This window comes from Cetorhinus maximus, chromosome 5 (genome assembly GCF_964194155.1).
Source record: "Cetorhinus maximus chromosome 5, sCetMax3.hap1.1, whole genome shotgun sequence".
In the NCBI taxonomy this organism is placed as follows: Eukaryota; Metazoa; Chordata; class Chondrichthyes; order Lamniformes; family Cetorhinidae; genus Cetorhinus; species Cetorhinus maximus.
In genome coordinates, this window is record NC_135883.1 from 37,647,334 (window position 1) to 37,667,999 (window position 20,666).

The 20,666-nt window shown below is 45.2% G+C and overlaps 1 protein-coding gene across 8 annotated transcripts in view; it reads right to left on the bottom strand.

The window, feature by feature from the left end:
- vit (vitrin) overlaps positions 1–16,696 on the bottom strand; it is a 50,338-nt gene extending 33,642 nt beyond the window's left edge. For 4 of the 8 annotated variants that reach the window (XM_078541734.1, XM_078541733.1, XM_078541729.1 and 1 more), the window contains exons 1-4: positions 16,493–16,696; positions 8,171–8,310; positions 4,801–4,860; positions 1,735–1,891 (exon numbers count right to left, since the gene is read on the bottom strand). In XM_078541734.1, the coding sequence (XP_078397860.1) occupies positions 1,735–1,891; positions 4,801–4,860; positions 8,171–8,204 (251 nt within the window). In that variant the 5' untranslated portion in view covers positions 8,205–8,310; positions 16,493–16,696. The remainder of the gene's footprint in view (positions 1–1,734; positions 1,892–4,800; positions 4,861–8,170; positions 8,311–16,492) is intronic. The other 4 variants (XM_078541735.1, XM_078541732.1, XM_078541731.1 and 1 more) reach the window with 2 other exon arrangements.
- Positions 16,697–20,666: the final 3,970 nt, after the last annotated feature.

Below are 20,666 nucleotides of genomic sequence, written 5' to 3' on the forward strand. Positions count from 1 at the left end.
CTTGGGCTGACAAGTGGCATATAACATTCATGCCACACAAATGCCAGAAAATGACCATCTCCAACAAGAGAGAATCTAACCATTTCCCATTGACATTCAATGGCATTACCATCACTGAATCGCCCACTATCAACATCCTGGGGGTTACCATTGACCAGAAACTGAATGGGACTAGTCATATAAATACTGTGGCTATAAGAGCAGGTCAGAGGCTAGGAATCCTGCGACAAGTAACTCACCTCCTGGCTCCCCAAAGCCTGTCCACCATCGACAAGGCACAAGTCAGGAGTGTGATGGAATACTCCCCACTTGCCTGGGTGAGTGCAGCTCCAACAACACTCAACAATTTGACACCATCCATGACAAAGCAGCCCGTTTGATTGACACCCCATCCACCACCTTCAACATTCACTCCCTCCACCACTGACGCACAGTAGCAGCAGTGTGTAGCATCTACAAGATGCACTGCATGAATTCACCATGGCTCCTTTGACAGCACCTTCCAAACTCACGACCACTACCATCTAGAAGGACAAGGGCAGCAGATACATGGGAACACCACCGCCTGGAAGTTCCCCTCCAAGTCACTCATCATCCTGACTTGGAAATATATCACCGTTCCTTCACTGTCGCTGGGTTAAAATCCTGGAACTCCCTTCCTAGCAGCACTGTGGGTGTACCTACACCACATGGACTGCAGCAGTTCAAGGATGCGGCTCATCACTCCCTTCTCAAGGGCAATTAGGGGTGGGCAATAAATGCCAGCGAAGCCCACATCCCATGAATGAATTTTTTTTTTAAATTGTGCACTACAGGAGGCTGAAAAGGCATCATTCAGGGCAATGGAATCAAGGCTTCGCTCATGGTGTTTGTTTTTTGAATCATGAAAATTTCATAGTAAACCTTTGTGAATATTAAAACTAACACCTCCAAATCACAGAAGCGGGTGGAGGAGGGCGGAGGTTTTTAGAGAGAGGGCACAGGAGCAGCAGGCCGAATGGCTGATAGTGCTGAAGAATGGCTTTAGCTGAGGAATGGGTTGAGCTGAGGAATGGGTTGAGCTGAGGAATGGGTTGAGCTGAGGAATGGGTTGAGTTTTTTCAGAGAGAGAGAATGTAAGAACGTAAGGTGTAGAGACAGGAGTAGGCCATGCAGCCCTACAAGCCTGTTCTGCCATCCGATAATATCTTTCCCACACTACCTCCGCTTACTTTAATTCCTTTAGTATCCAAAAATCTATTGATCCCTGTCTTAAATACGCTCAATGACTGAGCATCCACAACTATCTGGGGCAGATAATTCCAAAGATTGGCAATCCCTTGAGTGAAGAAATTTCTCTTCATTTTGGTCCTAAATGGCCAAACCCTTATTCTTATACCAAGACCCATAGTCCGAGGCTCTCTAGCCAGAGCAAATATCCTCTCAGAATCTACCCTGTTAAACACTCCAAGAATTTTATGTTTCAATGAACTTACCTCACATTGTTCTAAACTCGAGAGAGGACAGACTCATTCTACTCAATCTCTCTTCATAGGACAACCCCCTCATCCCAGGAATCAATCTAGTGAATTAAAGGGGCACAAGCAAAATGGGCTGAGTGGCCTCCTTCTGTGGGGTGTTCTGCAATCCTAAGTAAGTTGAGCCCAAGACAAGATGCCAATGTTGTCAAGGAGTGAAATGACCCCTGTAAACTGTTACAAAAAACAGGCATTACAAAACAGAAGAATTGTTGACCTGTGAATAGCTGCTCCACACACACTGGAAACAGATGCATAGATGTCGGTGCCCCACACGGCCTGCTTCGTGCCCAGACATCCCGGTGGGCACCGGGCTACAAACTCAGACACTTTTATCTTGCCTGCTCTGATATCACAGTCTATCTGAGGCACAGCTGGAGATATAAAAACAAACAGACACTTAGGGTGAGACTTTAACTCACTTAAAACCCATTCACTTACACAATTAAAATTGGGAATTATTATATTAGAATCAAACCTCCTCCTCCAAGTACCGTGCCCCTAAGAGGACATTGGAGACCATGGACTTTCATTAGATTGGTCCATGATTCTACTTGGCAAAGTGCTGCAGTGGTTTGCCATTGCCTTCTGCAGTACGGCTGACCAGGAGACTCTCCCTCTCTTACTGGCTGCCATCAGGTGTATTGGAAGGATTTACAGGCTGATAATCAACCTGCTTGGTCATGTTATGAACACACCTTCCATGACCATCAAGTCCTGATGTGGGACTTGAACCCAGAGCTCCTGGCCCAGAGGCAGGGATGCTACCCACTGGCCTCAAGACCTGCAGAATCAAACTACAAAGTGATACCAGTAAGGTACAAGGCAGAGGAATTAATAACCAACCTGTACAAAACATTGGTCAATTCACACCTTGAGCCCTGTGTCCAGTTATGATCAGACAACTTGAGCACAGTGTCCAGTTCTGGTCAGTCCCATCTTGACCACAGTGTCCAGTTCTGGTCAGTCCCATCTTGACCACTGTGTCCAGTTCTGGTCAGTCCCATCTTGACCACTGTGTCCAGTTCTGGTCAGTCCAACCTTGAGCACTGTGTCCAGTTCTGGTCAGTCCTACCTTGAGTACTTTGTCCAGTTAAGGTCCAATCCACCTGGAGCACTGTGTCCAGTTCTGACCAGTCCCACCCTTGAGCACTGTGTCCAGTTCTGACCATTCCCACCCTTGGGCACTGTGTCCAGTTCTGACCAGTCCCACTTTGAGTACTGTGTCCATTTCTGGTCAGTCCCACCTCGAGCACAGTGTCCAGTTCTGGCCTGAGTAATAATAGTACTGATACTAAAAAGTTCTTCTTCACTGAAAGCGTGTCCAACATATGGGGCAGGATTTTGGGTCCACACCCTGACATTGGTGTCAAATGGGGGTCACAACCCCACACTGTGTGGGGAATAGAGATTGGGGGACAGTGATTTTCCCTGGATTGGTCAATTAATGGCCAGAGTGTTGGCTCACCATCCCCTTAATGGTGGCAAGCAGGCTTTCGAATCTGGAAGGCCAAAATGAGGCTCTCCAGCTCACATGGAGCAACAACCGGCACTACAGGTAAAAAAGCGACAGAGGGGGCCTCCATTTTGGCACACCCTCTCTCTAACTTTTAAAAGTTTTTAATTTAAAAATGTCATAAGGCCATTTATGGCACAGAAGGAGGCCATTCAACCCATCGAATCCATCCTGGCTCTCCACAGAGCAATCCAGTCAGTTCCACTCCTGCTTGATCCTGTAGCCCTGCTGGTTTATTTCCTTCATGTGCCCATCCAATTTCCCTTTGAAATCATTGATTGTTGCTGCTTCCATCACCCATTGTGGGCAGCAAGTCATTATCACTCACTGTGTAAAAAGTTCCTCCTCACATTCCCCCCTGCAACTCTTGTCCAAAACCTTAAATCTGTGTCCCCTAGTCCTTGCACTAATAATGGGAAGGGCTTTTCCTTGTCTACCGTATCCAAACCTGCCATAATCTTTTACACCTCAAATCTCCTCTTCTCCAAGGAAAAGAACCCTAGCTTTTCCATCTTAACCTTATGACCAAAATCCCTCATGCCTGGAACCATTCTGGTAAATACAGCAACACAATTTTATTACTTTGCACAAACTGAGTCACAATTTGAACCAAATATATAGTGTCATTGAATAGCCAAGAGGTGGGCAGTTCACATAGAATTTTTCAGCAATGAAACAGGTTGGTCTTTGTGCTTCACACGAATCTCCCCCTCCCACCCTACTTCATCACAGCCTGCCAACATAACCTTGTATTTCTTTCTCCCTCACGTACTTATCTAACCTCCCTTTAAATGCGTCTTTGCTATTTGCCTCAATGTGGTAGTGAATCCCACTCTTGCCTATGAGTCAGATGGTTCTGGGTTTGAGTCCTACTCTAGGACTCGAGTATAAAAGTCTAGGCTGACAATCCAGTGGAGTACTGAGGGAGTGCTACACTGCTGCAAGCACTGTCTTCCAGATGAGACATCAGACTGAGGTTCCATCCGCCCTTTTGGGTAGATGAAAACGATTTCATAGCCCTGGTGTCCTGGCCAAGATTTATCCCTCAATCAACATCACAAAGAGAGATTGTCATTATCACATTGTTGTTTATGGGAGCTTGCTGTGTGTAAATTGTTTTACAATACAGCAGTAACTATACTTTCAAAAGTACTTCATTGACTGTAAAAGACGTCTGGTGGCTGTGAAAGGCACAATATAAATACAAGTCTTCCTTTTTGTTTTTCACTAAGTAAAAGTTTCTCCTGAATTCCTGATTGGATTTAGTAACTATCTTATATTTATGGCCTCTAGTTGGAAAGACTCACCCACAAGTGAAAATATTTTCCCTGTTAAACTACATCATGATTTCAAAGACCTCTATTTGGTCACCTCTCAGTCTTCTCTTTTTTAGAGTAAAGACTCCCCCAGCCTGTTCAGTCTTTCCTCATAAGTATATCCTTTCAGTCCAGGTATCACCCTTGTAAATCTTTCTTTGCACTGCTCCAGTGTCCCTGAATCATCTTGTATTGTGTTGAAACCGTGCACCGTACTCCAGGTGTGACCTAACCAAGGTGGTATATAAGTTTAACTTAACTTCCCTATTTTTCAATTCTATCCCTCTAGAATTGAGCCCAGCCTGTTTGCCCTTTCCTGATGGGGATAACTTCTGTTTTCTAGAAATGAGTTCCAGTGCTTGCTCTGCCTCTTGTATGAGAGAACAGTTGAATGGACTCTGTCAGCAGGAAGCAGTCACATGGTGCCTTGTGGTCAGAACCGTTCACCTACGTGTTCTTTTACTCTTCCGCGTCGTCTCTCTCACACCTTCCGCCAAGGTCAGCAACAGGACTGCAAAGAGAAGAGAAAGAACTGTCACCATTCACTCTGCCTCAGCTTGTCTAAACTGCACTAGGAAACACACACACACAAGTTTTAGGATTCCACACTCCTGGTGCTCTCATTGCCCGTCAGGGCTGCATATCATCACACACCAGCAGCACTCCTCACCATACCCCCTCCGCTCGTCTTAGCGGATGAGAATATACCAGTGAATATTATTGGATGGGAGATCACAGCCCCGCAATTTCCCGATGGACACTCCAAGGAGCTGGGATTCCATGCCAGGAACGTCATCATAAACCTGAAAAATAGTGGTTATGGCCCCCCCAAATTCCGAAAAGCCAAGAGTTCTACGAGGACGTATTGAGGGCTGATCATCAAAATTACTCAACATGAGTAGAGGCTGAAAGGAAAAAAAAAGGTTCTTCAAAGAATTTTAATTCCTATCACACCTGTCACATTGTCAGAATGTCACAAAGCTCTTCACAGCCAATGAAGTGCTTAGTGCTGTGATTTGGAAAGCAGCAGGCAACTTATACACATCAATCAGATAATTGAGCAGATTATCAGCTTTATGTGTTGGTTGAGGGATAAATTTTGACCAGGACTTTAAATAGTGCCATGGGATCTTTTACGTCTACTTGAGCAGACGGATGGGGCCTGGGTTTAATGCTTAACTGATAGACACACCTTCAGCACTGCAGTAATCCCTCAGTACTACACCAAGAGTATCAGACTGGACTTTGTGCTTGGTTCTCTAGACTGGAGATTGAACCCACAACATTCTAAGTCAGTCAGAGTACGAGTGCTACCCACTGGGCCATGGCTGACACTACACAGGAAGCAAAATATTGCAGATGTTGGAAATCAAAAAATGAAAATAGAAAAACCTGGAAACACCCAGGAGGCCGGGCAACCTCTGTGGAGCGATAGCTGGAATGCACCTTTCAAAAGGTTCATAACCTGAAACCTTGGGCTGAGTTTTCCTGCAGGAACCTGACATCAGGACCATATGTGGGTCATCAAGATGCCAACAGGGCTGCTGATTGGCCGCCTCTACATTCACTGTCCAACTAAGGATGGTAGGTGGGTTCCTGAGGCGGGAAGCCCAATGAGAGAGCCAGCACTAACCTGCTGGCAGCCCCACCAGGAGATGTGGACTTTGCTGAGGCAGATAGGTGAGCGTGAGGGCATCTCAAAATGGAGGCGCTCTCAAAAACCTGCTGAAAATTTCAAATTCAAGAAGGCCTACAGCTGTTCGGGCCATCGGTGTGGAGGGGAAACCCCTTCACAAGAATGTATTGGCCGCAGTTGTGACCTTTTCATAGTTGTGGCTCATTCATTGAGCCAATGAGAGGCTCTGAATGTCCTCTGACCTGACGCTGGGAGACCAGCTCCAAGTTGCTGCCAGTCTCTGGACGCAGCGGAGGGAACCATTCCGACATCAGGAATGTGTCATCGGGTGTACAGTTTTAGTCTCCTTACTTAAGAAAGCATATAATTACATTAGAAGCCATTCACAGAAGATTCACCTGGGATGGGGGTGGTGTTATCTTATGAGGAAATGTTGGACAGGTTGGGTCTATCCACAGGAATTTAGGAGAATGAGAGGTGATCTTATTGAAACATATAAGATCCTGAGGGGACTTGACAGGGTGGATGCTGAGAGGATGTTTCTCTTTGTGAGAGAGACTAGAACTAGGGGACACAGTTTAAAAATAAGGGGTCTCCCATTTAAGATGGAGATGAGGGGAATTTTTTTCCCTCAGAGGGTCTTTAGTCTGTGGAACTGTCTTCCTCAGAGAGCAGTGGCGGTAGGGTTATTGAATATTTGTAAGGCTGAGTTAGATTCTTGATTGACAAAGGAGTCAAAGGGTATAGGGGATAGACAGGAAAGTAGGGTTGAGGCCACAATCAGATCAGCCATAATCTTATCAAGTGGAGGAGCAGGTTTGAAGGGCCGAATGCCTACTCCTGTTCCTAGTTGTATGTTCTGAAAATTACCCCTAAATGCGGCCTTAATTGGCCTAATTAGCTGACAACCTCCGTGGAGTGAGTTGCCGATTTCTGTGGCAGTCCGCCCTTGGGAAATGCACCCAGAAGCAGAACAGTGTCAGGGAGCCATCTGGACACACAACGATCGGAATTTCCCCACCTCTGAATCCGGCCCTGCAGCAAAATTCCACCCAGTGGGTGCTGGATCGGGCGGGGTCTCCCTCCCCCACCCTGTAACGTAAAAATACGGTGTGATGTCCTTGGGTTGGCAATGTGATGTCGTCTTGGCAGTCCCAGGTGTTAGAGAAGACAAGTGGACACCAAAATCAGAAGCCCACTTGACATTTTGAAATAACCAATTAACAAACTATTCAGCTTGTTAGAGAGCCAATTGTATGTAGTTCTCTTTGTTGCCCGCTGCAGTTTTCAGGCGTTGGATAGGAAAAAGTTTGGGAGTGTTTCGTGGCTGGTATAAGGAGTGGCACAGAGGCGGAAGAAATGACCTCTACCAGGACCACGGCTGCATGCAGCAGCAGCAGAGTCAGCTGGTGAAGGTGGCAGTGTCTGTGTGTTCTTGATTTCATTTATTAACTTCTTTGAGCCTGTCGTAAGAAATGAAGATAGGTTGAGAGTGCAGCATAACCCCTCTGCCACATGACCTCTCAGCCTGGACCCCTGATTGGGCGCGGAGCCCGTTTCTCATCGCTAATTGGCCACCTTTCCACGGGTGGCCGTTAATTGGCCGTCCAGCGATTGATTTGCCGAGCTGAGACGGCGGGGGTGCAAGCGAGCAGACCACTCTCTTTCTGTTCCGCCTTCCCTCACCGTGCTAAAATCTGTAAAATGCAGCCCATTAACTCTGCTTCTCTCTCCACAGGTGCTGCCTCACCTGCTGACTTATTTCCAGTATTTTCTGACACCATACAGAGACTAATTAGAAGTTGGGATTCTGTACCACAAACAGTTGTTGAAAACAGTGTCCATCGATTAGAGAATTAGATAATGCCGTGTGAAAGAAGAATTGTGACAAGATGTGTGGAAGTGGGATTAGTGACTCTCGGGGAGATAAACACGGTGCTGTACCATTCTGTAAGCTCTAAAATGATTCTGTATAGCATCAGTTCAGCAACAGAGATGTGATCTGATTTGGGGAAATCACCTGAGGTGGCAGCTCATTTTTAAACAGGACAACTGCACAACGAAGAGTGTGAGGAAATTACACATTGTCCTTTCTGGAACCTGGTCCCCTTTGTGGCTCAGTGCCACATCACTTCACAGGCACCGACTGAGACCCACAATGGGGCACTTAATTTCTGCTACCTACCGAGGGTGAAGGCTCCTATAGCGGATGAACTCATTGCGAGATTGAGGTCGGGTCACAAAGCACACTGTTAGACTTTAGATAAAGCCACTTCACAAACACAGCCTCTGCTAATCACATAGAAACACACAGTGTGTCGGCATCTGGAGTGGAAACAGAATCATAGAAACTGTTATAACAACTTGCATTTATACAGTGCCTTTGATATGGTAAAATACTGCAAGATACTTAGGAGCATAAACAGACAAAATTTAACACTGGGCCACATAAGATGATATTAGGGCAGGGGAGAGGTAATTCTTTGAAAAAGCCTTGAAGGTGGAATGGGAAGTAGAGAGGTGAAGAGCTTTATGGAGGGTATTCCAGAGCTTAAAGCCCAAGCAGCTAAAGGCATGACTGCCAGTGGGGGAGTGGGTAAAAGGCCAGAGGTGGAGAAGTTCCAATATCCCGGATAGTTGTACAGTTGATGAGAGATTGAGTAATTAGTTCATTACTCTCTAAAGTTTAGAAGAATGAGAGGTGATCCCATTGGAACGTACACGATTCTGAAGGGACTTGGTAGAGTAGACACTGAGAGATTGTTTCTGCTGCTCAGGGAATCTAAAACAAGGGGGCACAGTCTCAGGATAAGGGGCCGATCATTTGGGACTGAGATGAGGAGAACTTACTTCACTCAGAGGGTTGTGAATCTTTGGAATTCTCTACCTCAGAGGGTTGTGGATGCTCCATCATTGAATAGATTTAAGGCTAGGGTAGACAGATATCTGGTCTCACAGAGAATTAAGGGATATGGGGAGTGGGTGGGAAAGTGGGGTTGAAGCCCAAGATCAGCCATGATCGTATTGAATGGCGGAGCAGATTCAAAGGGTCGTATGGCCCATTCTTGCTCCTATTTCTTATGTTCTTAGAGAAGGTTACAGAGGGGCAAGGCCATGGAGTGATATGGAAACAAGGATGAGAATTCTAAAAATCGAGGCGGTTTAAATTTGTGACAATCACTGAAGGAGCAGCTTTAAGATGTATATCACACTTCAGGTGTCACAGTCACAGGTGTAAAGTTTTGTGTCTAAATTTTTTTTAAAGAGGAAAGCATGAAAGGATACATTTCTAACATGCCTTTCATGCCCTCAAAATGTGATGTTGGCTGAAGGACACTGTTCAGGACACTGGGGAGAGCTCCCTTGCTCTTCTTTGCAATACTGCCCTGGGATCTTTTGCATCCACTTGAGGGCAGTTGGGACCTTCAGTTTAACATCTCATCCACAAGACAGCACATCCCACAGCACAGATACAAACAGCTTCCTTCCCTTACTTTTCAAACTTCCAGAATCCAGCAGTCCCTTTTGAAGATGGCAAAATTATTGGAGTGATTAGATTCTAATTGGCTTAAAGCTGACCCCATTGGTCATTTTTTCAGTCAATCATAACTTAGAACTCTTAACATAAGTATGGTCACAACTGTAGATCCAGTTGTCACCCAGTCTGTGACGTAATCTCTCACATCAAATGGGAACTTATGTCAACTAGGTTATCATATCATCCACGGTGCAAGTGAATTGATTGTATTTGTGTGACTGCAGCAGATTAAAGGCTCATCACAATCTCCTAACCAAGTCCAAACTCTGCTATATAATAACCAGCAACCATGATGCAAGTGGAATGCAACAGCATTGCATCTTCTTTCTCTGTCTGTCTCTCACTCTGTCCATTTCTTACTCCTTCTTTCCTTCTCCATCTCTCTCTGTATCCAGAACCTCTGGGCTTTACTTTATATAGACAATATCCCCATCACTGGAAGAATCAACACCTCTAACTCCCCATAGCTCAGTCTCATAGGAATTTTACAAAGAGTTAACAGTTTACAGACATGATGTTTGGAAGAATAATCAAGTATTTTTGGCAGAAAAAAATCATTGAGGCTAAAAGCAATGATTTATAGCCTAGAATTTCTGGAAAAACTAGCCCAACGCAAACCAACATAGTCCAGCACAGCTCAATACAACACAAACCCAACATTGTCCAACACAGTTCAATACAACACAAACCCAACATAGTCCAGCACAGCTCAATACAACACAAACCCAACATAGTCCAGCACAGCTCAATACAACACAAACCCAACATAGTCCAACACCGCTCAATACAACACAAACGCAACATAGTCCAACACCGCTCAATACAACACAAACGCAACATAGTCCAACACAGTTCACAGTTCAATACAACACAAAACCCAACATAGTCCAGTACAGTTCAAAACAACACAAACTCAACATAATCCAGCACAGCTCAATACAACACAAACCCAACATAATCCAATACAGCTCAATACAACACAAACCCAACATAATCCAATACAGCTCAATACAACACAAACCCAACATAATCCAATACAGCTCAATACTACACAAACCCAACATAATCCAATACAGCTCAATACAACACAAACCCAACATAGTCCAATACAGCTCAATACAACACAAACCCAACATAGTCCAATACAGCTCAATACAACACAAACCCAACATAGTCCAGCACAGCTCAATACAACACAAACCCAACATAGTCCAGCATAGCTCAATACAACACAAACCCAACATAATCCAGCACAGCTCAATACAACACAAACCCAACATAGTCCAGCACAGCTCGATACAACACAAACCCAACATAATCCTGCACAGTTTAAAACATAACAAAGCCGACATAGTCCAACACAGTTCACAGTTCAAGACAACTGAAACCCAACATAGTCCAGCACAGCTCAAAACAACATAAACCCAACATAGTCCAACACAGTTCAGTAGGAATTTAGGAACAGGAGTGGCCCCTCTAACCTGTCCCTCCATCAGTATTGTCATGGCTGATCTGTTCAACCTACACTACCTTCAGTCCAAAATCTAAACCACTCCAACCTCAATCACAGAGCTTCAGTATACAGTTGACCCTTGTGTGTGCGTTCACTCCAAAACTCAGCTCCACATCAATGTCAACTCCTTTTCTGAAGCATATGAGAAAATGGGCCTTTCAATAAACACCCAGAAAACTAAAGTCCTCTTCCAACTAGCTCCCACAGCACCACACCTCCTCTCGTCGATTAAGATCAATGGCAAGATCCTGGAAAATGTGGACCACTTTCCATATCTAAGGGACCTCCTCTCAACCGAGGCAGATATAGACGAAAGATTTCATCATCGCTTCTAATGTGCCAGCTCAGCTTTCTGCCGACTGAGGAGAAACAGTATTTGAGGATTAAGATCTGAAGCCTGAGGCAAAGGTCATGGTTTACTGGGCAGTAGTGACCCCTACGCTCTATATGCTTCGGAGACTTGGACAACATACAGAAGACATCTCAAAGCACTGGAGAAATACCATCAATAATGTCTTCGCAAGATCCTCCAATCCGGTGGCAAGGAAGGTGATACAATAGCAGCGTCCTCTCCCAAGCCAACCTGCCCAGTATCGAGGCGCTAGTCACTCAAAACCAGCTCCTCTGGGTGGGCCATGTAGCTCGTATGCCTGACACCCGACCCTCTGAGTAACTGCTCTACTCAGAACTCAGTTGTGGCAGGAGACTCCCAGGAGGACTGTGGAAACACTTTAGGAATGACCTCAAAGCATCCCTGAGGAGATCGAACATCCCCATCGAATCATGAGACTCTCTGGTTTGTGGCCGACCAAAATGGAGATGGCTCGTTCAGGAGGCAGCAAACACACTGAGACCTCGTCAGAAACATGCAGGGGCAAAGTCGAGGTTTTTTCAGGTTCAAAGTAGGTGACCTTTTATTTATGGACATTGAAATCCATTTGTCACAGTTTTTCCCATTAATTTAATAGATCAATATCTTTCGAATTTTGGCCTTCCACCTACACTGGGCGGAATTTTCTGTGCCCGCTGGTGTTGGGCGCCATGACGGGTGTGAATGGACAATATGGCGGGAATGTCAAAAATCGGTTTCACGCTGTTGTGAAACAGGTTTGCACCCATCCACTCCGCCCGTCAATGGTGGGCTGCGTTTCCCGCCGCTGTATGTTGGGAACTTCATTTTAATACGTCTGGATATCATTATAAACCCAGCTCGCCGGAATCATCCCCCCCCTTCCTTTGCTGGATCAGCCAGGCACGTCAGCGTGATTGCACACCGACCTGTTTCACAACAGCATTTAAAAGGTGTGTACCTGGCTGGCTGCACTTTGAGGGGAACTCGGAGGTGAGTGCACAGTAATGTTGCTCAGCGCTCGCGAGGGTCACCTGCTGGACTTCAAGGTTGAGGCGCCGTGCATTCAGGCGAGGGCAAAGGCAAGTCGCTTTTTCCTGGCTGCATGACAGTGCGGCACCAGGGCAAGGGCTGCTCTACGGTTGAGGTGAGTTGGGGTTGTGGGGAGTAAGGGATGCCCTGCAGATGATGGTAGTGCACAAGCACATGCTGGGGGGTGGTGGGGTAGGGAAGTGGCCACGCATTAGGAAAACTTTGTATAAAGTGACCATTCCTGCATTGACCTCAGTGCATTGGCAAGTCAGCGCTATCCCCTCAGAGTGAAGGCGGACAGGCTTCTCCATCGAGCCTTGCAATCTGAGGAGTGCAGCAGACATCCCTTCCTGATGTTCCCGAGCTTGCCTTTGCAGCTCCAGCAAGTGTGACATGACCAAATCCAGAGACTCGTCATCTGACTCAGACTCAGCAAATTTCTGGCCTCCAGCAGTCCTCCCAAGTGCCAGAAACCTGGGAAGTCCCTGCCTCCGCTGCCTGCTGTGGATCAGAACGTGTGATGTGCTCACCAGATTGTGACCCTGAGGCTGCCCTAGAACTATGTGCCACAGAGGTGTGTGTCTCTGCGCTGGTGGAGAGTGTGGGTAAGCACTGTGACGGGACTTCAATGAGTTCAACAACTTTAGATCATGAACTCTCTCCTCCATCCCCACCCCCTTTCCGATCGCCCCCTTTTTCCAATAATTGATATTTTTTAAATATATTTTTCTTTTCCCACCTATTTCCATTATTTTTAAATGTATTTCTATCCATTGTTTTATCTCTACCTTTTAGCCTATTTCGATCCCTTCCCCCCACCCCCACTAGGGCTACCTGTTACTTGCTCGTCCTGCTTTCTACCCTTAATGCCACCATTAGCACATTCCTTAGCTAATATCACCACCTTCAACACCCCTTTGTCCTTTTGTCTATGACATGTTTGGCAATCTCTCCTTTGCCTCCACCTATCATTGGCCCTCTATCCAGCTTTACTTGTCTCACCCCCCTCAGCCAGCTTATATTTCACCTCATTTCTATATTCCCTCAGTTCTGCTGAAGAGTCATGCGGACTCGAAACGTTAACTGTGTTCCTCTCTGCAGATGCTGTCAGACCTGCTGAGTTTTTCCAACTATTTTTGTTTTTGTGCCAATTAATTTGGTTCTTTCTAAGTGACGTGGAGTTGAACATTTTCTCTTATGGAAACAAATTGTCCTTTAACTGGGGACTTGTTGAAGTTGTGTGATAATAGCCATGGTGATTGAGTTAATGATTGTGCGCCTCCTGTGTTGTGATAGTTTGTTTAAACGCTGAAAACAGGCTGGATATTAGGACTCCTTCCCATTCTCTCAGTTCCTTTGCCTCCGTCGCATCTGTTCTGATGATGCCACTTTCAAAAACAGTTCCTTTGACATGTCTTCCTTCTTCCTTAACCGAGGTTTTCCACCCATGGTGGTTGACAGGGCCCTCAACTGTGTCTGGCCCATCTCCCACGCATCCGCCCTCACACCTTCCTCTCCCTCCCAGAAACATGATAGGGTCCCCCTTGTCCTCACTTATCACCCCACCAGCCTCCGCATTCAAAGGATCATCCTCTGCCATTTCCACCAACTCCAGCATGATGCCACCACCAAACACATCTTCCCTTAATCCCCCCTGGTGGCATTCCGCAGGGATCGTTCCCTCCAGGACACCCTGGTTCACTCCTCCATCACTCCCTACACCTCAACCCCCTCCCACGGCACCTTCCCATGCAACCGCAGAAGGTGCAACACCTGCTCCATTACTTGCCCCCTCCTCACCGTCCAAGGGCCCAAACACTCCTTTCAAGTAAAGCAGCATTTCACTTGCACTTCCCTCAATTTAGTCTACTGCATTCGCTGCTCCCAATGTGGTTTCCTCTACATTGGAGAAACCAAACGCAGACTGGGTGACCGCTTTGCAGAACACCTTTGGTCTGTCCGCAAGCATGACCCAGACCTCCCTGTCGCTTGCCATTTCAACACACCACCCTGCTCTCATGCCCACATGTCCGTCCTTGGCCTGCTGCAATGTTCCAGTGAAGCTCAACACAAACTGGAGGAACAGCACCTCATCTTCCGACTAGGCACTTTACAGCCTTCCGGACTGAATATTGAGTTCAACAACTTTAGATCATGAACTCTCTCCTCCATCCCCACCTCCTTTCCGATCCCCCTTTTCCAATAATTTATATAGATTTTTCTTTTCCCACCTATTTCCATTATTTTTAAATGTATTTCCATCCATTGTTTTATCTCTACCTTTTAGCCTATTTCGATCCCTTCACCCCCCCCACCCCACCCCCACTAGGGCTATCTGTACCTTGCTCGTCCTGCTTTCTACCCTTAATGTCCCCATTAGCACATTTCTTAGATAATATCACCACCTTCAACACCTCTTTGGCCTTTTGTCTATGACATCTTTTGGTTATCTCCACCTATCACTGGCCCTCTATCCAGCTCTACCTGTCCCACCCCGCCCCTTAAACCGGCTTATATTTCACCTCTTTTCTATTTTCCCTTAGGTCTGTTGAAGAGTCATTCGGACTCGAAACGTTAACTGTGTTCCTCTCCACAGATGCTGTCAGACCTGCTGAATTTTTCCAGCTATTTTTGTTTTTGTTCTGGATGTTAAGTGGCTCTTCCGTTCCCAGAGCAGAGTGCCTCTGGAATGCACTGCCAGCTAATGCGGTGGATGCTGACTCTCTCTGTGTCCTCAAGGAGGAGCTGGACCAGTTCCTGACTGGGGCAGAGATCACACCGTGCAGAAGGCAAGTATGTGCTGCGAATAATACTTAGTTTTTGCAAAATCATTAGCACTGCAAAAATGTCCATTAGCTTTAGAACTTTTTGTTAACTTTTGTATTCTTGCTTACGTAATTTTTCAGATAAATAATTTTTGCAATTTATAATTTTCGCTCTGGTGGCCACGAATTTCGGTTACTTTGTATTGCTTTACCATTCTGTTTGCTTCTCACAATCAGCTACAATTTGTTTGAAGTTGCGTTGCAAGAACATTGAGGGGTTTCAACACTATCCACTCTGCAGTCGGGCTGGTTCGGCTCTCGGGTGCAGTACCTGCTGTGCCCAGAGCGTGGCGCATCTTCCCGAAGTCAACTCAACATCCAAGTTCAATTATTTTAAAACTCAATAAAATGCATGGCTGTAGGCAAAGTTATTCGTGTTTGTACTGGTTTGGCAGACTCAACGCGCACTCAAAGAGTTTAGATGGATATATGTATTTGCCTATGCATTATTCTGCTACACATTTTCCCCAACAGACACAATGGACAAGGAAACAAATCTGGGATTAAGATTTTGCAGCCATCTTTCACCCACTAACCCATGGAGTCACACTCGACAAATACAACACTCAGAAATACAGAGACCCAGAGTACAGGGACACCGACAGAAATACACACAAAAACACAAATACACAGGGACACACAGAATACAGACAGAAATACACCCCGAATCAGAGATGTAGACACATGGTGTCATACACATACAGAGGCACAGGAACACAGAAGAGAGAAATACTTAGGAACAGAATACATAGACAGAAATACAGAAATACATAGATACACAGAGACACAATAGGAACGCAGACAGAAATAGAGAGAGAGAGAGGCACACACAAAGATAAATGCACCACCGAAATATACAGAAACACATAAAGACACAGAAATACAAATACACACATACAGAAATCCTTATTACAGACAACCACATAAATAGAGAAACACACAAATAAACAGACATACACATATAGAAACAGACATATGGACAGAGAGGAATACACAGATGCACACACACATATCAAGTAACTCAGACATCAGGTGTGTCACTGAATCTTTGAATTGAAATGCATTTTTTTTCCATCATGGGCTTTTATCACTGACTAGGGAGGTCAGGTAGATTCAGGGAGAAACAAGAATATCATAAACTAGCGAGGATAGTGTTTGAGCTCAAGTCTCTGTAACGGGAGAGAATGCACGGATAGACTGCACGATGCAGAGTGAACAGGAGCAGAGAGTAAGGATGAAGCCAGACTCACCAGTACAGTGTCGAGTTCTGTGTCCCAGGGACTCCCGCTCACATTATCACACCGCCGGGACTGGACATATCCAGCCTTGTTGAGCTCGGGATGGGTGGCAGCTCTGGGAGTGACTAAGAGGGAGGAACTGGAGGTGAACAAGGGGCGGGCTGCAATCCTCCGCTCCCGATACCGACAGCCAAGGACCGCACAAAGAACAACCTCCAGGACCACAGCTCCCTCGGACAGGTGGAAGTGTTCAGGACCTGTAACAGCAGCAGGCTCCAGTAACACCACCAGCCATAGCCAACAGCGGGGCAGAAAGGGTTAAATAATGAGGCCAGTTTAAATGGACAAGGCTTGTATTCCCCTGGATCTTGGAAGAGTAAACACCTCATCTAACTGAAGTGTTTAAGACGATTTAAGGATTGAATAGGTCTAGATATAGAGGAGTGATTAACTCTTTACCCAGTAAAGATGGTCTCTCCACCTCCTCACTACCACCCGTGCCAGCCCATGCCAAACACATACCCTGATCTTTCGAAATAACACGAAGAAGGATACAGCACAGGAGGCCATGTGGCCCATCGTGCTTCTGCTGGCTCTTTTTGAAAGAGCTATCCAATTGGTTCCCCGCCCCTTGCTGTTTCCCAATCGTTCTGTATCTTGTTGGCCTTCAAGCATTTATCCAGCTCCCTTCTGAGAGTTATTACCGAATCTGGTTCCAACACCCGTTCAGACAGTGCACTCCAGATCATGACAAGTCCCTGTGTGAATTTCTATATCAGAGCGTGAGGAGACAACCACAAAGCGTGGGCACTGGACCCACACCAGTGAACCCCTTCTTGTTTCAATAACAGCCCAGCAGCTGCTACATCCTGCAGGCAACCCGCAAGCGGTTTATTGAACGCACTTTCCCACTTTGATAGGGTGGGATTTGACAATATGAGCTCCAGACGAGGACTCCAGCTGAGGACTAACCCCATAACCATCACACAACTGTAACCCCATAACCATCACACAACTGTAACCCCATAACTCACACAACTGTAACCCCATAACCATCACACAACTGTAACCCCATAACCATCACTCTACTGTAACCCCATAAACAACTACACAACTGTAACCCCATAACCATCACACAACTGTAACCCCATAACCATCACTCTACTGTAACCCCATAAACAACACACTACTGTAACCCCATAAACACCACACAACTGTAACCCTGTAACCATCACTCTACTGTAACCCCATAAACAAGTACATTACTGTAACCCCATAAACAACTACACAACTGTAACCCCATAAACAACTACACAACTGTAACCCCATAAACAACACACTACTGTAACCCCATAACCATCACTCTACTGTAACCCCATAAACAAGTACACTACTGTAACCCCATAAACAACTACACAACTGTAACCCCATAAACAACTACACAACTGTAACCCCATAAACAACACACTACTGTAACCCCATAACCATCACACTACTGTAACGCCATAACCATCACACTACTGTAACCCCATAACCATCACTCTACTGTAACCCCATAAACAAGTACACTACTGTAACCCCATAAACAACTACACAACTGTAACCCCATAAACAACTACACAACTGTAACCCCATAAACAACACACTACTGTAACCCCATAACCATCACACTACTGTAACCCCATAAACAACTACACAACTGTAACCCCATAACCATCACACAACTGTAACCCCATAACCATCACACTACTGTAACCCCATAAACAACTACACAACTGTAACCCCATAACCATCATGCTACTGTAACCCCATAAACAACTATACAACTGTAACCCCATAACCATCATGCTACTGTAACCCCATAACCATCACACTACTGTAACCCCATAAATAACTACACAACTGTAACCCCATAACCATCACACAACTGTAACCCCATAAACAACACACTACTGTAACCCCATAACCATCACACAACTGTAACCCCATAAACAACACACTACTGTAACCCCATAAACAACACACTACTGTAACCCCATAACCATCACACTACTGTAACCCCATAACCATCACACAACTGTAACCCCATAAACAACTACACAACTGTAACCCCATAAACAACACACTACTGTAACCCCATAACCATCACTCTACTGTAACCCCATAAACAAGTACACTACTGTAACCCCATAAATAACTACACAACTGTAACCCCATAAACAACTACACAACTGTAACCCCATAACCATCACACTACTGTAACCCCATAAACAACTACACAACTGTAACCCCATAACCATCACTCTACTGTAACCCCATAAACAACTATACAACTGTAACCCCATAACCATCACTCTACTGTAACCCCAAAAACAACTACACAACTGTAACCCCATAACCATCACACAACTGTAACCCCATAACCATTACACTACTGTAACCCCATAAACAACTACACAACTGTAACCCCATAACCATCACTCTACTGTAACCCCATAAACAACTACACAACTGTAACCCCATAACCATCATACTACTGTAACCCCATAACCATCAAATTACTGTAACCCCATAAACAACTACACAACTGTAACCCCATAACCATCACACTACTGTAACCCCATAAACAACTACACAACCGTAACCCCATAACCATCACACAACTGTAACCCCATAACCATCATGCTACTGTAACCCCATAACCATCAAATTACTGTAACCCCATAAACAACTACACAACTGTAACCCCATAACCATCACACTACTGTAACCCCATAACCAACTACACAACCGTAACCCCATAACCATCACACAACTGTAACCCCATAACCATCACTCTACTGTAACCCCAAAAACAACTACACAACTGTAACCCCATAACCATCACACAACTGTAACCCCATAACCATTACACTACTGTAACCCCATAAACAACTACACAACTGTAACCCCATAACCATCACTCTACTGTAACCCCATAAACAACTACACAACTGTAACCCCATAACCATCATACTACTGTAACCCCATAACCATCAAATTACTGTAACCCCATAAACAACTACACAACTGTAACCCCATAACCATCACACTACTGTAACCCCATAAACAACTACACAACCGTAACCCCATAACCATCACACGACTGTAACCCCATAACCATCATGCTACTGTAACCCCATAACCATCAAATTACTGTAACCCCATAAACAACTACACAACTGTAACCTCATAACCATCACACTACTGTAACCCCATAACCAACTACACAACCGTAACCCCATAACCATCACACAACTGTAACCCCATAACCATCATGCTACTGTAACCCCATAAACAACTATACAACTGTAACTCCATAACCATCACACAACTGTAACCCCATAACCATCACTCTACTGTAACCCCATAAACAACTACACAACTGTAACCCCATAACCATCACTCTAGTGTAACCCCATAAACATCACACAACTGTAACCCCATAACCATCACTCTACTGTAACCCCATAAACAACTACACAACTGTAACCCCATAACCATCACAGTACAGTGACCCCATAACCACTACACTACTGTAACGCCATAACCATCACACAACTGTAACCCTGTAACCATCACTCTACTGTAACCCCATAACCATCACTCTACTGTAACCCCATAAACAAGTACATTACTGTAACCCCATAAACAACTACACAACTGTAACCCCATAAACAACTACACAACTGTAACCCCATAAACAACACACTACTGTAACCCCATAACCATCACTCTACTGTAACGCCATAAACAAGTACACTACTGTAACCCCATAAACAACTACACAACTGTAACCCCATAAACAACTACACAACTGTAACCCCATAAACAACTACACAACTGTAACCCCATAACCATCACACTACTGTAACGCCATAACCATCACACAACTGTAACCCCATAACCATCACTCTACTGTAACCCCATAAACAACTACACAACTGTAACCCCATAAACAACTACACAACTGTAACCCCATAAACAACACACTACTGTAACCCCATAACCATCACACTACTGTAACCCCATAAACAACTACACAACTGTAACCCCATAACCATCACACAACTGTAACCCCATAACCATCACACTACTGTAACCCCATAAATAACTACACAACTGTAACCCCATAACCATCATGCTA